This window comes from Xiphophorus maculatus, chromosome 14 (assembly GCF_002775205.1).
Source record: "Xiphophorus maculatus strain JP 163 A chromosome 14, X_maculatus-5.0-male, whole genome shotgun sequence".
Lineage (NCBI taxonomy): Eukaryota > Metazoa > Chordata > Actinopteri > Cyprinodontiformes > Poeciliidae > Xiphophorus > Xiphophorus maculatus.
The window spans coordinates 26,783,885-26,805,910 of NC_036456.1; the positions used below are offsets into that span (position 1 = coordinate 26,783,885).

A 22,026-nucleotide genomic window follows, 5' to 3' on the forward strand; every position below is an offset into this window, starting at 1 on the left:
AATCATTTTTTCTCAACACCTCTTTAAAATTTCTATTAAAATAATGTCTCACCTGCAGGTACCTAAAAAAGTCATCTTTTTCCAGTCCATGATCCTTCTGTAAGGTTTCAAAACTCTGAAATATCCCTTTGTGGACAAATAAATAATAGGTAGTTAAGCCTTTTGAGATCCATAACTTGAATCTGTTATCATTTCTATTTGGTGTAAAATCCGAATCATAGGCGCAGCACCTCATAATTTTAGATGCGTCTCCTTTTCTGCAAATTTTAGCCAATTCCTGCCAGGACTTGAGAAAGCTACCTGTTATGGAGTCTTCTGGGATCTGCTGTTCTTCTTGTAATTTATAATCACTAAGTAGGGCTGTTATTGGGATTCCTTTTATTGTCGTGCCTTTTATTTCCTTCCATGCTGCGATGTATGATGGTGAACAGAGGCAGACTAAAGGTCTCAGCTGGGCTGCATGGTAGTACTCCTGTAAACAGGGAAGGCCCATTCCACCCTTTTCTTTTTTTAGTTGCAGAGTTCTAGACTTAATTCTGGCCTTTTTACCCTGCCACAGATACCTCGCTATTAATCTATCCCATTCTAAGAACTGTCTAGGTGGGATTCTGACTGGTAGACATTGAAATAAGTACAATAACTGTGGAAGGATAATCATCCTGATGGATTCTATCCGGGAGCTCAAACTTAAAAAGGGAATAACATTCCATCTATGTAAATCTGATTTTATTTTCAAATTTAGTGGGCCATAATTTATATCAAACAGTTTTGAGAAGTCCCTCGGTAGTGAAACACCCAAATATTTGATAGACTCGGCCTCCCAATTCCAGTTGTACACAGTCTTTATTGAAGACGGTGGATTGTAGTTAAATGTTAATACTTGAGTTTTATTTGTATTAATTTTGTAACCAAAGATTAAACTAAACTCTTCGAGCAACTTCATCAGTTTTGGGATTGTCTGTGTGGGCTGTGTTATACTTAACAATAAATCGTCAGCGAACAAGGATAGTTTTTGCTCCCCAGATGTCGTTGTGACCTCTGACCTCTGCCTGATCAGTTGACTCATGGGCTCAATAAACAAGGCAAAGAGAAGCGGCGACGCACAACACCCCTGTCTCGTTCCTCTCTCCAAAGTGAATGAATCGGTCAAATCTCCATTAATTTTAATTCTAGCTGTTGGTTTAGTATATAATGATTTAAATGTGTCGATTATTGTTGTATGAAATCCAAATTTTGAAAGCACTTTATATAAAAACGACCACCCCACTGAATCAAATGCTTTCTCTGCATCTAGACTTAATATCAGTGCCTCTAGTTTTTGCTGAGTGACTTCTCTCATAATGTGTTTTCCTAATGTTGTCTTGGGTCTGTCTTTGCCTGACAAAGCCAGTCTGATCTTTATGTATTAAAGCTGGTAATATGACTTCTATTCTTTTAGACAGTATGGAGGTGAAGAGTTTATAATCATTGTTTAGCAGACTTACAGGACGATAACTCCCACATTCCAGTTTGTCTTTCCCTTCCTTCGGTACGACTGAAATCACTGCCTCTCTCCATGAGGGCGGATATTTTTATTTTCTAAAACCCAGTTGAAAGTTTTCTCTAATGTTGGGATTAGTTGGTCTTGCATAATTTTGTACCATTCTGTAGTGAATCCATCTGTCCCTGGAGACTTTCCCTTTTTAGTTCTCTTGATTGCTGATTGAATTTCCTCTTTTGTAATTTTGGATATTAATTTCTTATTTTGTTCATCAGTGATCGTTGGAAGATTGATCTTTTCCAGAAAGGCATCGATCTGGTTGTCGCTGCTTGTCTGTGACTGGGAATATAATGTTTTATAGTATTTTTGAAAGCAGTTTTTGATTTTCTCCAGATTAGTTTCTATTGCTTTTGTTACGTTGTTTCTTATTTTATGTATAGTTCTGCAGGCTTGTTGTTTTCTTAACCTATATGATAAAAGTTTCAGGGATTTCCCACCTACCTCATAGTATTGCTGTTTTATAAAAATAAGCTTTTTTTTGGATTTCCTGAATGTTTATTTCTTCTATTTCTTTCTTTAGTTTTATAATCTTATGTTTGGTGTTGTCATCTTTGGGAGATTTTGCATGTTCTCTCTGTAATCGTTTCAAATCCTCTTCTAATTCCTGGAGTTTTTTTTTTCTCTGATCATATGAGGTTATGGATATAATTTTACCCCTAATCTCTGCTTTTAACGCGTCCCAGATAATAGGAGGAATCATGTTAGGTAAATAGTATTTTTAGTAATTATCAAATATTTGTTGTATCATGTAGCCTTGTAGTTACATTTAGATAATGTTTCTGTGTGTTAAATAACTTTGATTCTATCCTGAGACTGCCCTGGGAAATAGGGGTGACAGCTACTCTCAGCAGCTGTTGCCCTGCAGGACTTCCTACAAGACAGAGGTGTTAATTGCTCCCAGCAGAGTTTTACAGGCCTGACAATAAACTCTGCTCTGTGCTTCTTTGTGATACAAAGCCGTTGCTTTGAAGCTATGCAATGTGTCTTATTCAACGCCGTTCTTGGAGCAAAAGGGATCTAGAGTATAGATAACATGTGTCTAGAAGTGAATGTTATTTAGCGCTGCAACCATGTGAGAATGCTTTGACCCCACCCCATAGAGTTGCAGCGCCCCTTGTGGCAGGGTTCCTAAAGATCAATAAAATAGAGGGAGCGGGAGATGTGTTTCCAGAGTAGGTGGAGATTTGTAACTGGAAACATCTCTCTGTCTGCTCTCCTCGCGAGAAACAAAGAATCTAACTCTCTTGTCTTTCCTGTATTTGTTTAATTGTCTCTAATAGGTATTTAGACCTGACATTATTTGGTCCTTCGCAGCCGGATGCCAAAATACCGGAAGGATTCCAGCGGGCATGGTGGACCCCGGTAAAGACCGTGCGCACGGCAAGTTTCCTAGTGGAAGCTTATCAGAACCTGTTCAAGGGCTGGCGCTCTGCCTGCCTGCTGGGATCTTACGGTTGACGGCTCTGAGGGGAAGACAGGAGAGGGTGAGTAGATTCTTGTTTAAAAGTGTGGCGAATGACTGCGGGTCATTGCGCGAATAAGAAAACCCTGGACATTCTAGACTCTAACAGGTAAAAATGAAACTGAATCCGTGAAGGGCGTCCGAAGTCCTTACGTAAAAATTTCGTGGAAAAGGCGCACGGAGCCTAGTATTAACCTGCAGTAAAATTTAATAAATTGGAAGATAAAAAAATACAAATAATAAAATTTAATCAATTAGCCGATAAAAAATTAAAATAATAAAATTTCCTCAATTCGATATATAATAATAAACTTTAATCAATAATAAAAATATTTAAATCAGGCATTAAAATTGTAATTGGAACGGATGGCGGAGTCCGGCTGAGCAGGAGCTTAAATTCCGCAGCAACAAAACGTGTGATTGTGAGTGTGATTGGAGATATAATTACCACTTGGTGTTTTATCTCATATAAAAACAGTAGGGTTGTAACCAGCAAACCTGTCTTGGATGCAGAGGTAAGAACCCCCCACTCGAAAGAGTTGAAGCGGGGGTTACCACTACAGGTATTTTTAATTGCTGGCCTACTGAAAAGATCTCCAGTTTATAGGATTCCCTATGAGTCGGACAAACTGGGCTAAATTGTAAAAAAAAAAAAAAAAAAAATGGGGAAGAGTCAAATTAGTAAAATTAAAGCCGACAGCCAGTTTAAAATCAAATGACTGGAAATATGTTGAAAATCAGGATCCGCATAAAATAAAACATTTAGATAAATGGATAACAAACTATAACTTTGACGGCCGTCTAAACTCACAGAAACTAACAGTACTGCAGGATGAAATAAAGCAAAAAACAAAGTCAAACCCAAAGAAAATGCGCAAAGAAGGGTATGAGGATGTAAAATTTTGGTTGGAATTAGCACAAAAAAGAGAAGAGGAGGAAGAATCGTTTGATGAATACAGCCTGAGAATACATCAACATTACATAGGATTGAAAACTGGGATTTTAGGTGGATGCATTAACCACGCTATACACGTAGAAAAGGTCTCAAAAGAACAGACAAAGGTTTCAGGAGCCTTTTTCCCAGATGAGGAGCAAATATTATATCACGACAGGAGAGGAAGAGGAAGATTTAGGGGTAGAGGTCAGAACCCCAGAGGACAGAGAGGGAGAATGGGAAGAGGGAACTACAGACAAAATAATTACAGACAAAATAATTTCAAACAAAATTATTTAGGATGTTGGTGTTGTGGGAAGGAAGGACACATAGCCAGACATTGCCCAGAAAAAATACATAGATCAGTCAGCATGACTAGAATCAGAAAGTTTAGAGAGTGAAGAAGTCTAATTTAAATCTACAGGATTTATTATCTATGGACAGTGTAAGACCAGAAATTACACTTTTCATGCAGGGATGGCCTTATGTAGCTAGGATTAGTTTTGATTCCAACCACTGATGGGCACATAGCGGTTAACAGGCAGTCGAGCAGCAGGAGGGGGAGGGGAAGTAGCTGAAATTACCAAATACCAACATAACAAAACAGAAGGGGAGGAAAAAATAGTACAAAATGCAAAACTATACCCCGACTTGCCCGCACCCCCACACTATGAGGAGAAAGGTAGTGAGGGGTCTAACACTAGATCACAAAAAAGCAAACTTTAAGTGGTCTAAGAACTGGGGAGAAACTTTTCTCCCTCCCCCATGTTGCCCTTTTAGAAGAGCCAAATAGTCAGCCACACACGACTGATCTTTATCCTATGATACAGTTAGCAAATCCAAATGTAGGGGAAGATGGAGCAGCGTCCACGATTCTGGTATATAGAGCGTGGACCTCCCCGCATGTAACTCTGTTTAAATAAACTAAAGAAAAAATAAAAAAAAAAAACAAAAAAAAAACAAAAAAAACCCCCAAAACACAGATGATGTCTTTTCTAGGGTTAACTAACTATTGTCGAGACTGGGTGCCTAATTCTGCAGTAATAGTGGTTCCTTTAAGCAAACTAATATATGGGAAAAAAATTTAAAAATGTCTTCCTCTTTGGAATGGACAGAGGCAGCAGAAACAGCACTAAGTGAAATAAAGCAGGCCCTAGTGTCAAGTGCTGCGCTCGCCTTACCAGACTATAAAAAACATTTTTTCCAGATGGTGGATTGCAAAGGTCAGTATATGACCTCGGTGCTAGTTCAGCAACATGGTGATAAAATGAGACCAATAGCATATTTTTCTTCCAAACTTGATAGTGTGGCGTGTGCCCAGCCTCCCTGTGTGAGAGCAGTGATTGCTGCTTCTATGGCAGTAGAAGTTAGTGCTCCTATTGTACTGTTTCATCCGTTAACATTAAAAGTACCACATGCAGTTTCAGCACTATTATTACAAACAAATATGATTTTTTATCGCCTGCGAGGCATCTCTCTTGTATGAGCACATTATTATCGCAACCTCGTCTGACTATTGAAAGATGCACGATTTTAAGATCCTGCAACTTTGTTACCTCTTCCAGATGATGGTACAAAGCATGATTGTCAGGAAATGGCAGAACAAAATGCAAAGAGTAGAAATGATTTAAAAGATCTACCATTAGATCATGGTGAAATACTTTTTGTTGATGGTTCCTCAAAGAAAAATGTACAAGGGGAAACTCAAACCGGTTATGCAGTAGTGACTGAAAAAATAGTGTTAAAAGCTAAAAAACTTCCCTCACACTACTCGGCTCAGGCTGCAGCATTGATAGCGCTAACCACCGCTTGTAAACTAATGAAAGATAAAGCAGTGACGATTACACCGATAGTCAATATGCGTTTGCAACAGTACACACGTTTGCACAGTACTGGCAAAATAGGGGTATGATAACTTCTACAGGAAAACCAGTAACTCGTGCAGACCTATTAAAAGATTCTATTTATGGATTTATTTATTTTTTTAAGAACTTTTAATGCATTACAAAAGGTAATTTCATTTCAAAAAAGTGCCTACAGAAAGAAGAGAGGGCTGCAAATGAAATAAGGAAATAAAGTTAATAAATAAATAGAAACAGGCTCTAACTGTAAGAGGCATTGCTCCGATAACAACAAACTGCAGTATGCAACCGATTCTAGATAGTTTCAAAATCAGTCTTTTTAAACTGACCAAAACTTTAGGATAGATAAAATATTATTAAATCTACAGGAATTATGGATGAAGAAGACAGAATAAAATAGAAGTAACTCACTTGTTGACTAGAAATTGATTGAATATAGAAAAAGTTTGCTACACTGTACAAATTTGTTGTTGAAGGATAATATTAAGTTAGAAATAACTTATGGGTTAATTAAAGAGGATCTGGTGGAATTTTTGTAGAGAATGATGTAGATCAGGAGACTTGCAGCCCCCCCTTGTAGCAGCTCCGCAGGGGGGCCACAGAGTTGGGCTGTAACTGCTACCCCACTAGATTCAACTAATTAACATGTGAAGCCTCCTTGCATACCACTAATTTTAAGTGCGAAGTAACCTCTGCTTACAGCAGTTCAGCAGAAAAGGACAAGCTGCTGTGAGGCACATCATTGTCTCTCCCATCTTTAAATTTGTTTTCATTAGTCTGACTTTTTATTTAAGCTATAAGTGTCAGTTCTTCTATATTTTGTTAAATATAACGAATTCATTTCTTTCTTTTGAGTTACCAGTTTCCTCTTGACCCGTTCAAAAAGGGGAGGGGAAATTTGGTTTTTATTTTAATTTCTTTCATTTGTAGATTTAGTGATATACTGACCAGTATTTGTTAGGGTTTTGTGTGTTTAATTGCCCCTTAGTGTGTGTTAATGGTCTGATCAGCCATTATTTAGGTTCCCCTCATGTCTTGTTTGTTAAGTCAGTTTGTGCTTGAGTTTGTTCTGCTACTGACTGAATTGTACTTTGTTATGTTGATTTTAGTTTGGGCCCAATTTATCATTTTTGGATTTTCTTTGTGGACTATATTTTTGAATTTTCTTCAACGTCTCTCTGGCTGGTTAATGCGAAACCTTCACAGAGTCTAAATTGGTAAACACGCCTTGTCAAACACTAGTGAAAATTTTTGAGGAATTTGTAAAATGAATTATTTGACAATCATAGGAGTTAAATGTGATAAGGAGCTTTACAACTGTAATGTGAAGTGTTTTGGGAAAATAGTAATCTTGAAGATAAAGCATGCTAACATAAATTGTTTTGTTTGTTTTGACGAGTTTTACCTTTTGGGAAAAAGGCAGCATTGAATTTGGTAGAATTTCTCAGGGAACATCATAAACCTGTTACATCAACATCGTTATTTAAAGTAGTAGAAGTATGATGCATTAGCGAGTAATGCATCATCTGGGGGGAGAATATTGTTATAGGTTTATCTTTTATATTACTTAAATAAGAATTTTTTTATTTTGAAGAACATGTTTGATCCGTGTTACACATAAAAAGTGAAAGGAAAGATATGGTCTGGTGAAATATATGTTTCTTTTGAATGGATTTGAGTCGTTCTCCATTGAAACATGTTCTGCAATGGGCTAAAGGATTTTGAAACAATAGATAACAAATTTATAGCGATTAATGAAGCATATTTTGGTAAATTAACTTAGGAAAACAATTATAGAAATTAAAAATATTATTGTGTTAGCCATTTTCAGAGCATTAATTTAATGGAGCGAGAATGTTTAAAGAAATGTTTTGAAGAATCTGTTATTGATTGAAGTTATCACTAATCAGTAAAAGTACTCAGGTGGGATTATAATGATTTTTCTAGACTTGATTTTTGTTTTGATTTACATCCATTTAAAATGATTCTGAATAAAACTTTAAATTCAACGACAAGTAAAAGACCTAGGTAAAATTGGTATATTTTGAAAATGTCTAAATTTGTTAAATTATACATTGACATTATAATTTCTCTAAGTTTAATTCTTTTGAATTTTGTTTAAGGAATGCATGTTGAATGTTTTAGACAAATAACTAGTAAGATCCAGTTTGTACTATAAAAGTAATTTAAATTGGACTGTCTAGTTCACTTTGATATTCATTGTTTTGATGATAAATGTAAACTGTACAACTGCAACAAATTTTAAGCTTTTGTTTATTGTTTTGTTTTGTTTGTTTAGTTCTATTTTATAAGATTGGTTTAAGAGAAAGATCTGCATATGTTTAACATTTTGGCAAAACATTACTTTAGAAACATGTCTTTTGAAGCTGGTGGTAACGGGGTTTTGTGCATTAGTTTTCTCTGTTATTGCCTGTAGATCTAATACTTTCTTTGTCTAGTGTTTTGTTTCAGAAGAGGCAACACTTACAGAAACGTGAAGTGACATGGAAAATACAGATACTGATCCGACATACATCGATGCCATCGGAGTCCCTCGTGGAGTGCCTGATGAATATAAATTAGTTGATCAGGGTGGGGTTGAATCTACAATTTGTTGGTGGTGCACGATTAACAAAAACGTAGACGGAATAAATTACATCCATTACAATGTACAAAAACTGGGAAACTGGACACAGGCTGGTTTCGAGGCAGTGCATGAACAGCTGGCTGCTACTTCACTGATGGCTTTTCAGAACCGCATAGCTCTTGACATTCTGCTGGCTGAGAAAGGAGGGGTGTGCATGATTTTTGGAGAAAAATGTTGCACATTTTTACCAAACAATACAGCAGCTGATGGAAGCTTAACGAAGGCCATTACAGGGCTTTGCACCCTTAATGGCAAAATGAAGGAACACTCTGGAGTGGATACTTCCATGTGGGATGCATGGATGGATGCTTTTGGGAAGTATAGAAACCTTGTGTCCTCTGTCTTAGTATCAATTGCAGTTTTTGCTGCAATTTTGACTTTGTGTGGATGTTGTTTTGTTCTGTGCCTGCGTTCTTTGTTTAACCGTCTCATTACCACAGCGATTTCACCCATGGAGGACCAGATGGCACAGATGTATCCTTTATTAGAGAAAAAATCTGATGTTGACAAAGCCTACTCTGATGATGACTCTTCTTCTGACAGGTATCCAGATCCTAATTTTTGGACTGGGTATAACCCCTGAGTGTAAAAATGTTTGCTTTCCAAAAAATGAACTCCCAGCGGAAATCATTTGAAGTGGCTGTTTTTGGAGGGATATTAGACGACACCAAATATTTGTTAAACAGGAGGGAAATGTTAGGTAAATAGTATTTTTAGTAATTATCAAATATTTGTTGTATCATGTAGCCTTGTAGTTACATTTAGATAATGTTTCTGTGTGTTAAATAACTTTGATTCTATCCTGAGACTGCCCTGGGAAATAGGGGTGACAGCTACTCTCAGCAGCTGTTGCCCTGCAGGACTTCCTACAAGACAGAGGTGTTAATTGCTCCCAGCAGAGTTTTACAGGCCTGACAATAAACTCTGCTCTGTGCTTCTTTGTGATACAAAGCCGTTGCTTTGAAGCTATGCAATGTGTCTTATTCAACGCCGTTCTTGGAGCAAAAGGGATCTAGAGTATAGATAACATGTGTCTAGAAGTGAATGTTATTTAGCGCTGCAACCATGTGAGAATGCTTTGACCCCACCCCATAGAGTTGCAGCGCCCCTTGTGGCAGGGTTCCTAAAGATCAATAAAATAGAGGGAGCGGGAGATGTGTTTCCAGAGTAGGTGGAGATTTGTAACTGGAAACATCTCTCTGTCTGCTCTCCTCGCGAGTATAAAAGAATCTAACTCTCTTGTCTTTCCTGTATTTGTTTAATTGTCTCTAATAGGTATTTAGACCTGACAAATCACTTCCTCGTTATCGTTATTTTCTAAGTATAAATTAATTTCACGTTTTAGTTTATCTCTAGTGTCCAATTTGTTCAAAACGTTAGAGTTCAGTCTCCACAGAGTGGACCTCCTCTTATTATTCAGACAGATTGAGATGTAAATGGGACCATGATCTGAAAGAGTGTTAGGTCCCATTTCACAGCTGTCTACCCTAAAAAGATCTCCCTGAACATAAAGAAGTGTAGGAGCTATTTATCTACTTTCAGTTAAATCTTGGAATTTATATTATTTAGTTCATTTTTATTTGCTTATTTTCTAGTTGATTTATAATTAGAATGTTTGTTTAATTTGTTATTTTCCAATAGGTTCTTTGGTTAAGTAATTCACTTAATTAGTTGATTAATTTCAGTTTGGGATGTAGGTGTGTCACAGTATAAATACCGTAGGTAGGTTTTAGTTAGGTCATTATGCATGTGGGTGGTCATGTGGTTTTTTACCAGTGCCAGTATAAGTCAGTCCCAGTTAAGTCAGTTGTCAGTCAGTCATCAGTCAATCAATGAGAGAACAGGTGCAGGAGTCAGAACAGGAGAACTAGTAGGATCCTGTGAAGCTGCAACTTGTTTTCATCTGGAAATAAACTAACGAAAGAGCTGCATTTTGACTGTTTTGATCCCTTTTTTGAACTGCCTAAGCCAGAAACCCACGGTGCATCAGGTGACTATTTGAGTTTAATTCACTTTGCTTTGATCACTTTTGACTCTTGAGTTTTTTGATTTTGGAATTTGAGTTTGAGACAAATAGTCACTACATCAAGTAAAAAACCCGACCTTGGAGTTTAAATCAATGCTCAAGTCTGCTGATTCGCGGATGGCTCCGTAAAGTTTGGAGGAACCATCTTCTTTGTTCTTTGGACGCTGACAGCGGGAGGAAGCGGCCGCGCCCACCAGCCATGAAGGTGCCTCATCTACAAGCCACAAACGCTCATGTCTTTCTTCAACACAGCGGTATGTATGATGATTTCTAATGCTGTGAAGGAAACGGCCAAATGAGAGGAGTTTGATGATAGCGATCAACGTTACTGTAAAGTTTGTCAAAAATGAAGATGAATGAAAGACTGAGTTAAAACGCTGCACCTTTACGCACAGCCAGTGGGTTTAAAAGAAAAATGAAGTAAAAGACAGCAACAAAGACAGCAGTTCAAAGTGTTCGCTAAAATGTCTGATGTATCGAAAGCACAATTGGCCAAGAGTGATTTGGAGGTTTCTTCCAAACGAAGTGTTAAAATGACTGAGAAAGGCTTAATGTTCTATATAAAAACATGCCAAGATAATAGAAATGCTAAATTAAAGCAAGCAAGACGAATAATGGATGATTTGAATGTTTTGATGGAGTCAAATGATAAAGCTGACTCGGTGAATTCTCTTCTTGCTACATTTCTTCAGTGTTCTCAGGATGCAGAGGTGTCACATAAAAACCTGACAAGTTTGCCCCTCCCCTCTGATGAACTAATGAAACAAAACGAACATTTTCAAAATAAAATGAGAACTTACCACAAGTTTACTGAGCTTGTCAGGGGCTGGTTATGTGAACTGGGTAAACCCTTTGTGCAACCAAGTGCAGATGATTATGATCAAGTTAAAAATGATGTTGATGACGCAATAAATCCTGAAGACAGCGCTTCCAATGTGAGCTCTGTAAAGTCCAAAACAGACTCTCAGGTGTCCCGTGTCTCCTCCACTTCATCGGCTCGCATTAAGGCAGAGGCCGAGAGAGCAGCGCTGCTGGAGTGCGCTGCCGGTCTTGTGCGCAATTCTGTTCCCCTGTGAAAATCTGCCCCCCTGTGTCCGGAGCGCGCATTACAGCCGGAGAGGCGGATCTGACCGTTTTCACGGCGCTTCTGATCGATTTCTCGGTAAAAACAACTCAGTTAATCATGTCAAGCTTGTAACATTTAGTTTAATCGGCAGCTATTGTTTACAAAATTGTAAAAATAATTAAATAAACGAGGTCTTTTTACGCTGTTTTGTGTTATTTTAAACGTCAAGAGAATCGGTCTTTTTCCAACTTTTGTCACTTCCGCCTGACAGAAATAAAAGTCAGTCACCAAAGCACAGTTTTCCAACACCTAGTGTGTATTTATAATTTTTCATTGCTGATATAAGAGGATGGCTGAAAGCATGGCACAAAAATTAAGACTTCCTGAAAAGACGAGAGCGTGGACTTTCTGGTAAATCCCTTTATAATGTAAAATATGACAGATTACTGTATTAAGGAAATTTCTAGTATACTACAGGCTATCACACATAACAATTTTTGAGAATTTATCAACAGTTGCTCTTAATTCCCAAACGTTATGGGGGGAGGAGAGTAGAGAATGGATATTTCAGCTGCCTGAAATAATCTGTTCCCCCTCCATAACATGGGAACAAATTAATTCACCAACAAGTCTTTAACTCTGTTTATTCCTTTCATCATCAATAATAAATCCTGTGAGTTTGGTAGCATTTGCTCTTTATTTCACAAAGTTATGAAGGGGGAACCATTCTGGGAATCAACAATCATCACCACTGGACTTTAGTGGTAATAAATGTTTTTAAACTCTAAAAACAATCTATATCATACTTATCTCATAGACAAAAACCACATGAAAACTGTCGAATGCACACTTTCTAGGTGATCTACCCACAAGAGAAAAAGTCTTTGTTCTTGAATCCACTGGGGGAATCAAAACAAGACATCCAGAAATGTTTTCAAATCACAAGGTATGGTTAAAAATGTAAGTTTAACTCAAGTATGAAAATCAAATAAAGTTGTTCTTATTAATATATCTATATTTACAGGGCATTTATGAGGAAGAAGGGGTGCAATGTCTCACGTTGGACATGTGACACAGTCAAGCATCCAAAACAAGATAGTACATCATGTGGTGTATTTTCACTGAAGGTGCAGACATATTGTCACACAGTGAATGACTTTAGGATTTTGATATATATTTTGAGACACGTACAGTGAATTACTTTCTTTGTTACTTAAATTTAAAGCCATTAAATGAAGCTGTTCATTTCAGTTTGCAGAAAAAATCCTATCAAAAGAGGTTGTGGATTTTCCTGTTTCCAGAGAGGCGGTTTACAGCATGAGGCTTATCCTCAACAGTGGTGAAGATAACATTAATATCCTTATTTTCAGTGTTTATGACAATTGTTATCATAATTACTATTATTTGTATGTTTGGCTAAAACATCTCTACTTAGCCAAACTTAATACATTAACATGGACTCTGAAAACATTTATTTAAGGAAATTGTTTGTCTACAAATTAATAAGTACAATCATTTTATTTTCTATATTTTTTTTCATAAATGACTGTGTTGGTGCTTAGCACATCCTGTGTAATAGTTTTATACACACCCACATATATACGGTCAAGATTGTACATGTATAATCGTGTGTGTGTGTTTTTATATTTTTGTTAACAGAGGACCTAAAAGACTTGTGTCACTTCTGTGGAGAGATGGAAAGTGACACGGATGTGAACTGGGTAGGAAAGTGTTTAGAATTATTCAAAGACTTAGTGTTAGTAAACTAAATGAAGAGGACAAGTTTTATCTAATCCTATCTTGCGTAAACAAGCTATGATATGATCCTCCAGCAGTTGGAATATAAGGGAATCTAAAATGATTGATTGTATATTGTAATTGTAAAGACATATTGTTCTAAAAAAAACGGATATTTTTGGTTTCTTTCCTAGATCCAGTGTGACGTGTCTGAGGTGGTTCCATCATGCGTGTGTGGGAAGCCCACCAACTGGAAAAACTTATCACTGCTTTGCGTGTTTGTCTTAGTTGCCTTAGTTGCCTTTGTTCCTGAGTTTGCTGTGGTGTGCTTGTTTATATATGTTGTTTAATGGTTAATAAATTACATTTTGAAAACTGTTTGATATTTATACTTACAAGACTTTGATATAAGGCAGCTATGGAAAAAAGTTTAAATCCCAAGGCCCCTCATCTTTGAGAAATGAAGAGCAAATGTTTCCAAAGCAAAGTTAAAGACTTTCTTGTAAATTAATTTGTTCCCATGTTATAGAGGGGGAACGGATTGTTTCAGGTTACTAAAATATATGCTCCTACACTCCAGCCCCTAATTGTGCATTAAATCACAATTACATATCTAACTAAAGGAGCTATTCTAACAACCTCAATAATATCATTTTCATAATGATGAACCTGTAAGAGAATTAGGATCAGTTCAGTGTCGGTCATTTTCAGGCGCTGCTCCTCGTGGCTTGTTAGCTTCAACCCGCTAGCTGCTAATTGTTGCTGTGTCTTTTCTCTCTCACCCACCTGACTTCAGTCGGCGTTTATTTCTCGAAATAGTGGTACAATCTTGTCCCCCTTTTTAAGTTATTATATTGGTATATTTACTTAGGTTCTATGGGGAGAATTTCTCTAATTACTCCGGTTCAACCAGGAGCGCTCTCGCTATGGGACCATGGACCTTCCCAAGCTCCGCCCACAACCGACCCACGTGACCGCAAGTCTCACAAGCAAAGCCTCGCAGCGCGTTGTTTCTATGTAAACATGACTCCATTAGTGCATCATTTCTGGGAGCCAAGATGGCGGCTGGCGTTTAGATGTTATTCAGAACTTTCCTCCAACTTTATTCTTCTCCTGTCGGAACAGATATATTTGTAATGTCTTCATCCTCTACAACAAAACGCAAAACTGAAGGTCATCTAGTACTTACTCCTACGAAGTCACCATCTACCAAGAAAGGTCAAATGGAGCAAGCCACAGCAGAGAACGTGATAGCGGTGCTAAAGCTAGCTATCGAGGAGCTAGGGACATCTATTGGGAAATCCATCGATGACTTGAAGTCTACTATTAATTTTCTCTCCACTGACATACAAGATATTAAAAGCACACAGCACAACACGGTCAGCGAGTCAGCAAAGCTGAGGAAAAGATTCAAGCACTGGAAAACAAAGTCCTGGAGCTAACACGCGAGAAGAAGCGGTGGAATCTGTGGCTCCGCGGCCCGAAGAAGGGACGGAGGATGTAAGGCTCAAGGTGGTGGAGGTATATGAGAATATAATCCCAAACCACAAAGAGAAGATTCTGGAGGTGATTGATTCAGTATATCCGCTAGGTAGAAAACATCCAACCAAGTCACACCCTAGAGATATCGTCATCCAATTCTCTATGCAGCATTTCCGCAACACGATCTGGAAAATGGCAAAGAATTCTGGCTACTTGAAGCAAAGAAATCTCCTGTTCAAAGAAGATCTTTCTGTGGAAGACCGCGAGAAACGGAGCCGGCTGTGGCCAGTAATCCAACAAGCCCGCAAGGATAAGAAGATCGCGTATTTTGTAGGAGGACGAGCTTTTGTGGACGGCAAGGAAATTGAATAACTGTTTCGTCGGATCCCATTAAACCTATTAAGGAGGAAAAGTTCTATGTTCCCAGTTAAGTTCGACTAAAACTCAGACACTTATCTTGTTTGTTTATTACTATGTTAAAGTTCTTCTCAGTCAATGCTCGAGGACTGAGGGATATAACTAAAAGAAAAGCTTTATTTCTATTTGCAAAAAATTGTGGTGCTGATTTTTGTTTGCTTCAAGAGACTCATTCCATTGATAGTGACTATAAACTTTGGAAAGCTCAGTGGGGAGAAGATTTGTGGATGGCCCATGGAACTCACCGTGCAGCAGGTACATTAACTTTGAAACACAAATTTAATAGCAGCATCATCTTCACCGAAACTGACCCAGCTGGACACTATATTCTCACAGTCATCAAATGTGATAATTCTTTCTTTCTTATTGGTAACATTTATGGTTTTAACAACGCCAAGGAAAATGTCATGCTGTTTGAAACTTTGAACTCCAGTATTGATGCTCTTGTTAAAAAATTTAATGATATTAAGATAATTTTAGGAGGAGATTTCAACATTACTGTGAATAATGAGGTTGACCGATGGCCTAGCAGGCAAAGAATAAATTCTCAGATTGTTGACTTTATGAATGAACGAAGTTTAATAGATATTTGGAGGCTAAATAATCCAAACACAAAAATCTTTACATGGAAAAACAAAGCTCATTCGCAACACTCAAGAACTGATTTTTGGCTAATATCTGACTCCTTACAACATTCAAATTGCAAAGCTGAGATTATTCAAGCACCTCTTCCTGATCATAAAGGCATTTTGTTAGAGGTTTTATTTCCCCTAATAAAACTACTAAAAGGAACCCTGCATATTAGAAGATGAATAACTCCCTTCTTAACGACGAATTTGTCTGTTTATCAATTAAAAACAAAATTGCAGAGCTCTTAAAACTAGCACAATTTGAAAATAATTATGGACGTTACTGGGAGCTTTTAAAATATGAATTAAGAAAGATCTTAAGTAAAGCTGTGGCAAATAGAATAAAAAATAGCATAAAGGAGGAAACCTGCTTGGTCGCGGAGTTGATTTCATTATCATCTACTCTTCCTGAAAATCTATCTGAACAACAGAGAGCCAAGTTACAAACCCTTCAGCTTAAACTTGATCAAATTTATATTAATAAAGCAAAAGGAGCTTTTATACGTTCACGGGCCAAATGGTTAGAAGAGGGGGAACAAAACTCTAGCTATTCTTCAAACTTGAAAAGCAAAGACAAACAAAAAATGGTATTACTAAACTTAATTCAAGTGGCACAATCATTGATGACCCCAAAATGATTGCCAATATATGTGAAACGTTTTACAAATCATTGTACGAGTCTAGACCTTCTCCTGAGGAACATAATTATTTCTTTAACTCCGTAAGTGGGATAGAAACAATTGGTGACCAAAACAAAGTATTATGTGACTCTCCAATCACACCTGATGAAATTAAAGAAGCTATTAATAGTCTTAAATCAAATAAATCCCCTGGTACAGATGGACTTACATCAGAACTTTATAAGACGTTCTCAGAAGAACTCACTTCATTTTTACATTCTGTTTTTATTGAAAGCATTAGGAATGAAAGACTCCCCCCATCACTTTCTCAAAGTCTAATTACTCTAATCCCAAAACCTCAGAAGGATGCATTAATTTTGGATAATTGGCGTCCTATTTCTTTACTTAACAGTGATTACAAAATCTTAGCCAGTTGTTTGACAAAGAAATTAACAAAAGTTCTTAGTGATATTATAGAGGAATCTCAGAACGGCTTTATGGCTGGAAGGCATATTATTGATAATATAAGATTGGTTCTTGATATCTTAGACTATCCAGAAATGGTTTCAGCTAACAGCTTTATTTTATTTTTAGATTTTCAAAAAGCATTTGACTCGATAGAACATGAGTTCATCTTCAAAGCCCTCAGCTTATTTGGCTTTGGAGAGAATTTTCAACAATCAATCCGCACTCTTTATGCTTATGGAAATAGCTCAATAAAATTACCCCATGGAACTACCAAAAGATTTAAAATAGAACGTGGGATTCATCAGGGATGCCCTGTATCACCCTTTTTGTTTCTTCTCCCTATGAAAATTCTAGCTACTTTTATTAAAAATAGTGATCTCAAAGGCATCTCAGTTGCAGGAAAAACTATACTATTGAGTCAACTAGCTGATGATACGACTTTGTTCTTACAAGATAAGTTTCAAATTGATATTGCACTTAAACTTTTAAATACATTTTCTGCAGCCTCTGGTCTTAAACTTAACTTATCTAAATGTGAACTTCTTCCAATCAATGGTTGTAATGAATTATCTTTGTCAGGAAGTTAAATACCTTGGGATAACTATAATTAAAGAGCAAACAGCAAGAATTAATAAAAACTTTGATCCAATTATACCCTCTTGCCAACAAAGATTTAATCTATGGTTACAGAGAGACCTGACTATCACTGGTCGAGTCCTGCTGGCCAAAACCGAAAGTCTTTCTCGTCTTGTCTGTGCCAGTTCAGCTCTTAATGTCCCAAACAGCCTTTGCACTAAAATTGATCAAATACTCTTTGATTTCATTTGGGGAAAAAAGCCCCATCTTATTAAGAAGAATGTTATGATAGATAGACTAAGTTCAGGTGGTTTCAATGTTCTGGACTTTAATACCCTACATTCTGCATTCAAAGTTAGGTGGATCCAAAGATATTTGAAAAATCCTAACTCAATGTAGTATTGGATTCCTACACAAGTCTTTAAATCCTTGGGTGGCCTAGACTTTTTATTAATATGTAACTACAAAATAGAAAAGCTCCCTGTTAATTTATCTAGCTTCCATAAGCAATTACTTTAATCCTGGACATTGGTTTATAAACGTAACTTTTCCCCTCATAACTGTTTTATTTGGAATAACCAAAATATTTGCTTCAAGCATAAATCCCTATTTCTTAAGAACTGGGTGGATAATGATATTCTATCTGTAAAACAATTGTTTAATGAGGATGGTCAACTGTTTAATTATGGTGAATTTCTTTGTAAATATAAATTCCCAGTGACCCCTAAAGAATTTGCTGTTTTTTTTGACGCTACTCCAGCAGGTTTGAAATTTCTTATATCAACCTCATGTAGAGCTCATGTCCAATATCCCAGATTTCCAGAGTTATTTTTTGGTCAATCAGACCCGTTCCTTAGTATTAAAACTGGAAATAAACATATTAGAGAAATAATTCAGAGGAATACTATTAGTAAACCTGCTTCAATCTTTTTTGGATCAATCTCTATACAGATATTGATTGGGAACAAACATGGTTATTACCAAGAAAGTTTTTTGTCTCAAATAAAGTACGAGAGGTGTTTCTTAAAATTCTACACAGGTGTTACCCTGTAAATTCAGCACTGACTAAATATATTCCAAATATTGATCCTCTTTGTTCCTTTTGTCACATCGAAAAAGAAACATTAACCCACCTTTTTTGGGAATGCTCTTTCAGCAACATTTTTTGGTGTGACTTCAATATTTTCTTCAGTCAGAAATGTGATATACTTATTCCTTTGAATGTTAAACATGTGTTCTTTGGTATTTCCAATAACAGTATGTCTGGGAAAGAATGTATTCTAAACTTTCTTATTCTGTTCGCTAAATTCCACATACATGCCTGTAAATTTGCTAAAAACAAACCCAACCTCAGTGTTTCTAGAGCTTATGTAAGATGTTTTTGGACTCTTTAAGATTGTGCACCAACTCTAAAGCTATGAAACTTATAACCTTAAGCGATGAATTTGATTTGTAAACTGTTATTTTATTTATTTATTTATTTTTCCTTTTTTCTCATGGAATCCTATGGATTTGTTACCCCAGCACCTCGAGCATACTACTGTCTGTAATTGTATATTCTTTATCTGTAAATAAAGTTAAAAAAAAAAAAAAGTGCATCATTTCTACCGGATTTTCACAATATATCAGCTACTTCAATGGACAGAGGAACTAACAAGTTCAAGTCATCATCTGGGAGGAGGTTACTGGTTTCTCAGTCACAAGCTGGTTGCAAACCTGAGGCCAGCAGGTGTCAGTCAGTTATGGTAGATCTGAACTTTGGTTTGATGACGTCAATATGAGAAGCTACAGACTGATAGGAGGAACCAAAGAGCTCTGTAAAGGTAAAGGCAAATCTTCTCAAGTTGGGATATAATTAATTTAATTTCACATAATTATCGCGGTAGAAGCCATTTGTTTGTTAAAATTGTATGAAATATATTTGTTCTGTTTGATGTTTGTTGTGAATGACGTAAACTCACAAAGGAACGAGGTAATTAGTCCAACGTTTAGAAACTACAGCGGCTGTAATGCGCCACAGCAAAGGTAAACAAAGGTAAAATAACCCGAACAGGTGATCAACTCAAAACCACTCCTACCTTTTTACTCTCTCTCTCTCTTTGTAGTTTAAGCACACCTGTTACCGTGGCAACCGCCTGCGCCCCGCAAGACGAGCAAAGATTACGTTAAAAACATAACATTCAGTCCGTTGCATATCAAGTTTACAGGCTTTATATTTATTTCTCGATTATTAATCAGCGCTTCCCTGAACACAGCGATGGTTGATTGACTAGCTGTACTTGGTGCTAGAGTGGCTAACACGAGTAACAGTTTAGTCCAAAGCCTTTTCTGCTAAAATAAAATCTTTAGTGTATGTCAGATACAGACACATTGCATATTAATCTGTTTAGCTAACGTAAGACTGTGTAGCAGACAGGCTTCAAGGTGTAGAAGTTGTATCAGTTCTGCTATTATGCTGTACTTAGCTAACGGGAAGCTAAATGTGTTTGTGAGACGGCCACGCACGTGACCATGTAGAATGGGCATCAGCCAATGAAAAGTGGCCCCTTGGTAAGGTCCATTGTGATGGTGGTCCGATCCGGAAGTCTCATAATTAATTAATGTTTAATCATTTTGAATGTATAGTTTCTGATGTGTTATTAAAAAGTTTGCATTCAGTTGCAGCTCAACAGGAAATATGCTTTTCAAATAAGTTGGAACAGGATGTTCAGTGGTTAGATGTCAGACGTTGCTAAGGTGATGTTTCTATTTTGCAGGAGTTCAGTATCTGTTTAGCCACCCACAGAGAGGCCACTATGGGGAAAAACCTGTTATGACACAGAAAGAAAGCAGAAGTTATCTAATATGTTTAGTCAGATAAACCTAAGGGCGTCTTGTCCACAGGAAACACAGAGCATATTTCTGTAGTTGAGTTGAATCTGCATACAAACCTGCTGCTTGCCCAAAACTCACAGATAAGGAATTTATAGATTTTTTGTCTGACACTGAGCCGGGGTGTGTAGTCACGCAAAGTACGATGTATCCTATAAAATGTGAGGGTGTTCAGCCCCAAGTTGGAACAGACTGCAGTTTGCTGTGTGTGCTGTTTCTCCATCAGCTGCTGATGAAATTAAATTTGCTCTCTGCATATTTGCTGGTCTCAGTCTCATCCTTAGAGTTTGTGCGAGTTCACATAAGTCAACAACAAAATACTTGTCTTTTCCATCAGCCATTGTACAGCAGTAAAACTAGCTGACCAAATGCAAGGGCGTAGGTTTGGTCTAAGTTTTGGTGGGACCTTACAACTTACTCACCAACTCACCAGCATTTAAAATGAATGCTACCACTGCGTAGTATATTAAAATATTAAACTAATCAATGTAGATTTTCGTTTATTTATTTTGTTTTTGTTAAAAAAAATACATATATATATTTTTTTTTATTAATATGGCAAAAATTGGTCGGGACTATTTTATATCCCTTGAATATTGGTCGTGACATGTCACGACCGTCCATACCCAAACCTACGCCCATGACCAAATGTGCTGGAGCTCTGCTTAGGTTGCTAGGTAACGTGCTGGACTTTGCTGGGATTGCTAGGTAACAGGCATTGCCTGCTGATTTGTGATGTTACATTCCTGGGGATTTTGAAACAGCTCATTTTCCAGACACCAAAAATATATTTTATTGCCAAAAACCGCCTGGGCAGATTTTTTTAAGCATTTGGGCTGTTTTTAGAAGCAGTAGAAACCTAAATGAATGTATACAAATGTGCAAAATGTGAATTTTGCATCATAGATCCCCTGTAAAGCAGTCGGTTTAAATTCACCTGAGTACTCTCTGCTCTGCCACAGGCCAGTCGATGTCCACCTCGAAGTCCACGCTGTGCTCTGGCTTCATCTCAAAGTAGGCGACCCGACCGCCCTGCAGAGAGTCCAGCACAAACATCAGAAAACCTCCAAACACCTGGAACTGATGGACACAGGTCTAGAGAAACATGTGCTCATCATAGGACAGAGTGCCTTTAATTTTCACCACCTAATAAAACAGCTATTATTGGACATTTTCTGCCAATTACTGCCTGAATTTTGTGTTTTTGCCACTAAACGTTAAAATAGGTTTATTATTTAAATGTAACAAACATGAATTAAAGTTTTTAGTGTGAAAATTGATGAATTAGGCATAACTCTGACCACAAGATGGCAGCAAATTAATGCCTTTAATTTTCATCACATAATTTTATTAAACAATTCCATCCATCCATCCATCCATCTTCTTCCGCTTATCCGGGGTCGGGTCGCGGGGGTAGCAGCTGCAGAAGGGAGGCCCAGACTTCCCTCTCCCCGGCCACTTCTTCTAGCTCTTCCGGGGGAATCCCAAGGCCGGGGTGTGTAGTCCCGAGGCGTTCCTCGGGATTCCCTAATAATTTAGTTAAAAAACTAAATTATTGTTGTTGACTTCCAGAATATTACTGCCTGAATATTCAGTTTTTGCGAATTGAAAACTAGATATTTAATTTAAATGTAACAGACATGAATTTAGGTTTGTAGTGAATTAGGTATAACTCTGACCACTAGATGG

At 37.2% G+C, this 22,026-nt stretch overlaps 1 protein-coding gene across 1 annotated transcript in view; it reads right to left on the reverse strand.

The window, feature by feature from the left end:
* Positions 1-22,026, reverse strand: part of LOC111610925 (N-acylneuraminate cytidylyltransferase-like) — a 34,700-nt gene that overhangs the window by 6,544 nt on the left and 6,130 nt on the right. Inside the window, exon 5 of the mRNA XM_023346040.1 lies at positions 21,275-21,369. Within this exon, the coding sequence (XP_023201808.1) occupies positions 21,275-21,369 (95 nt within the window). The remainder of the gene's footprint in view (positions 1-21,274; positions 21,370-22,026) is intronic.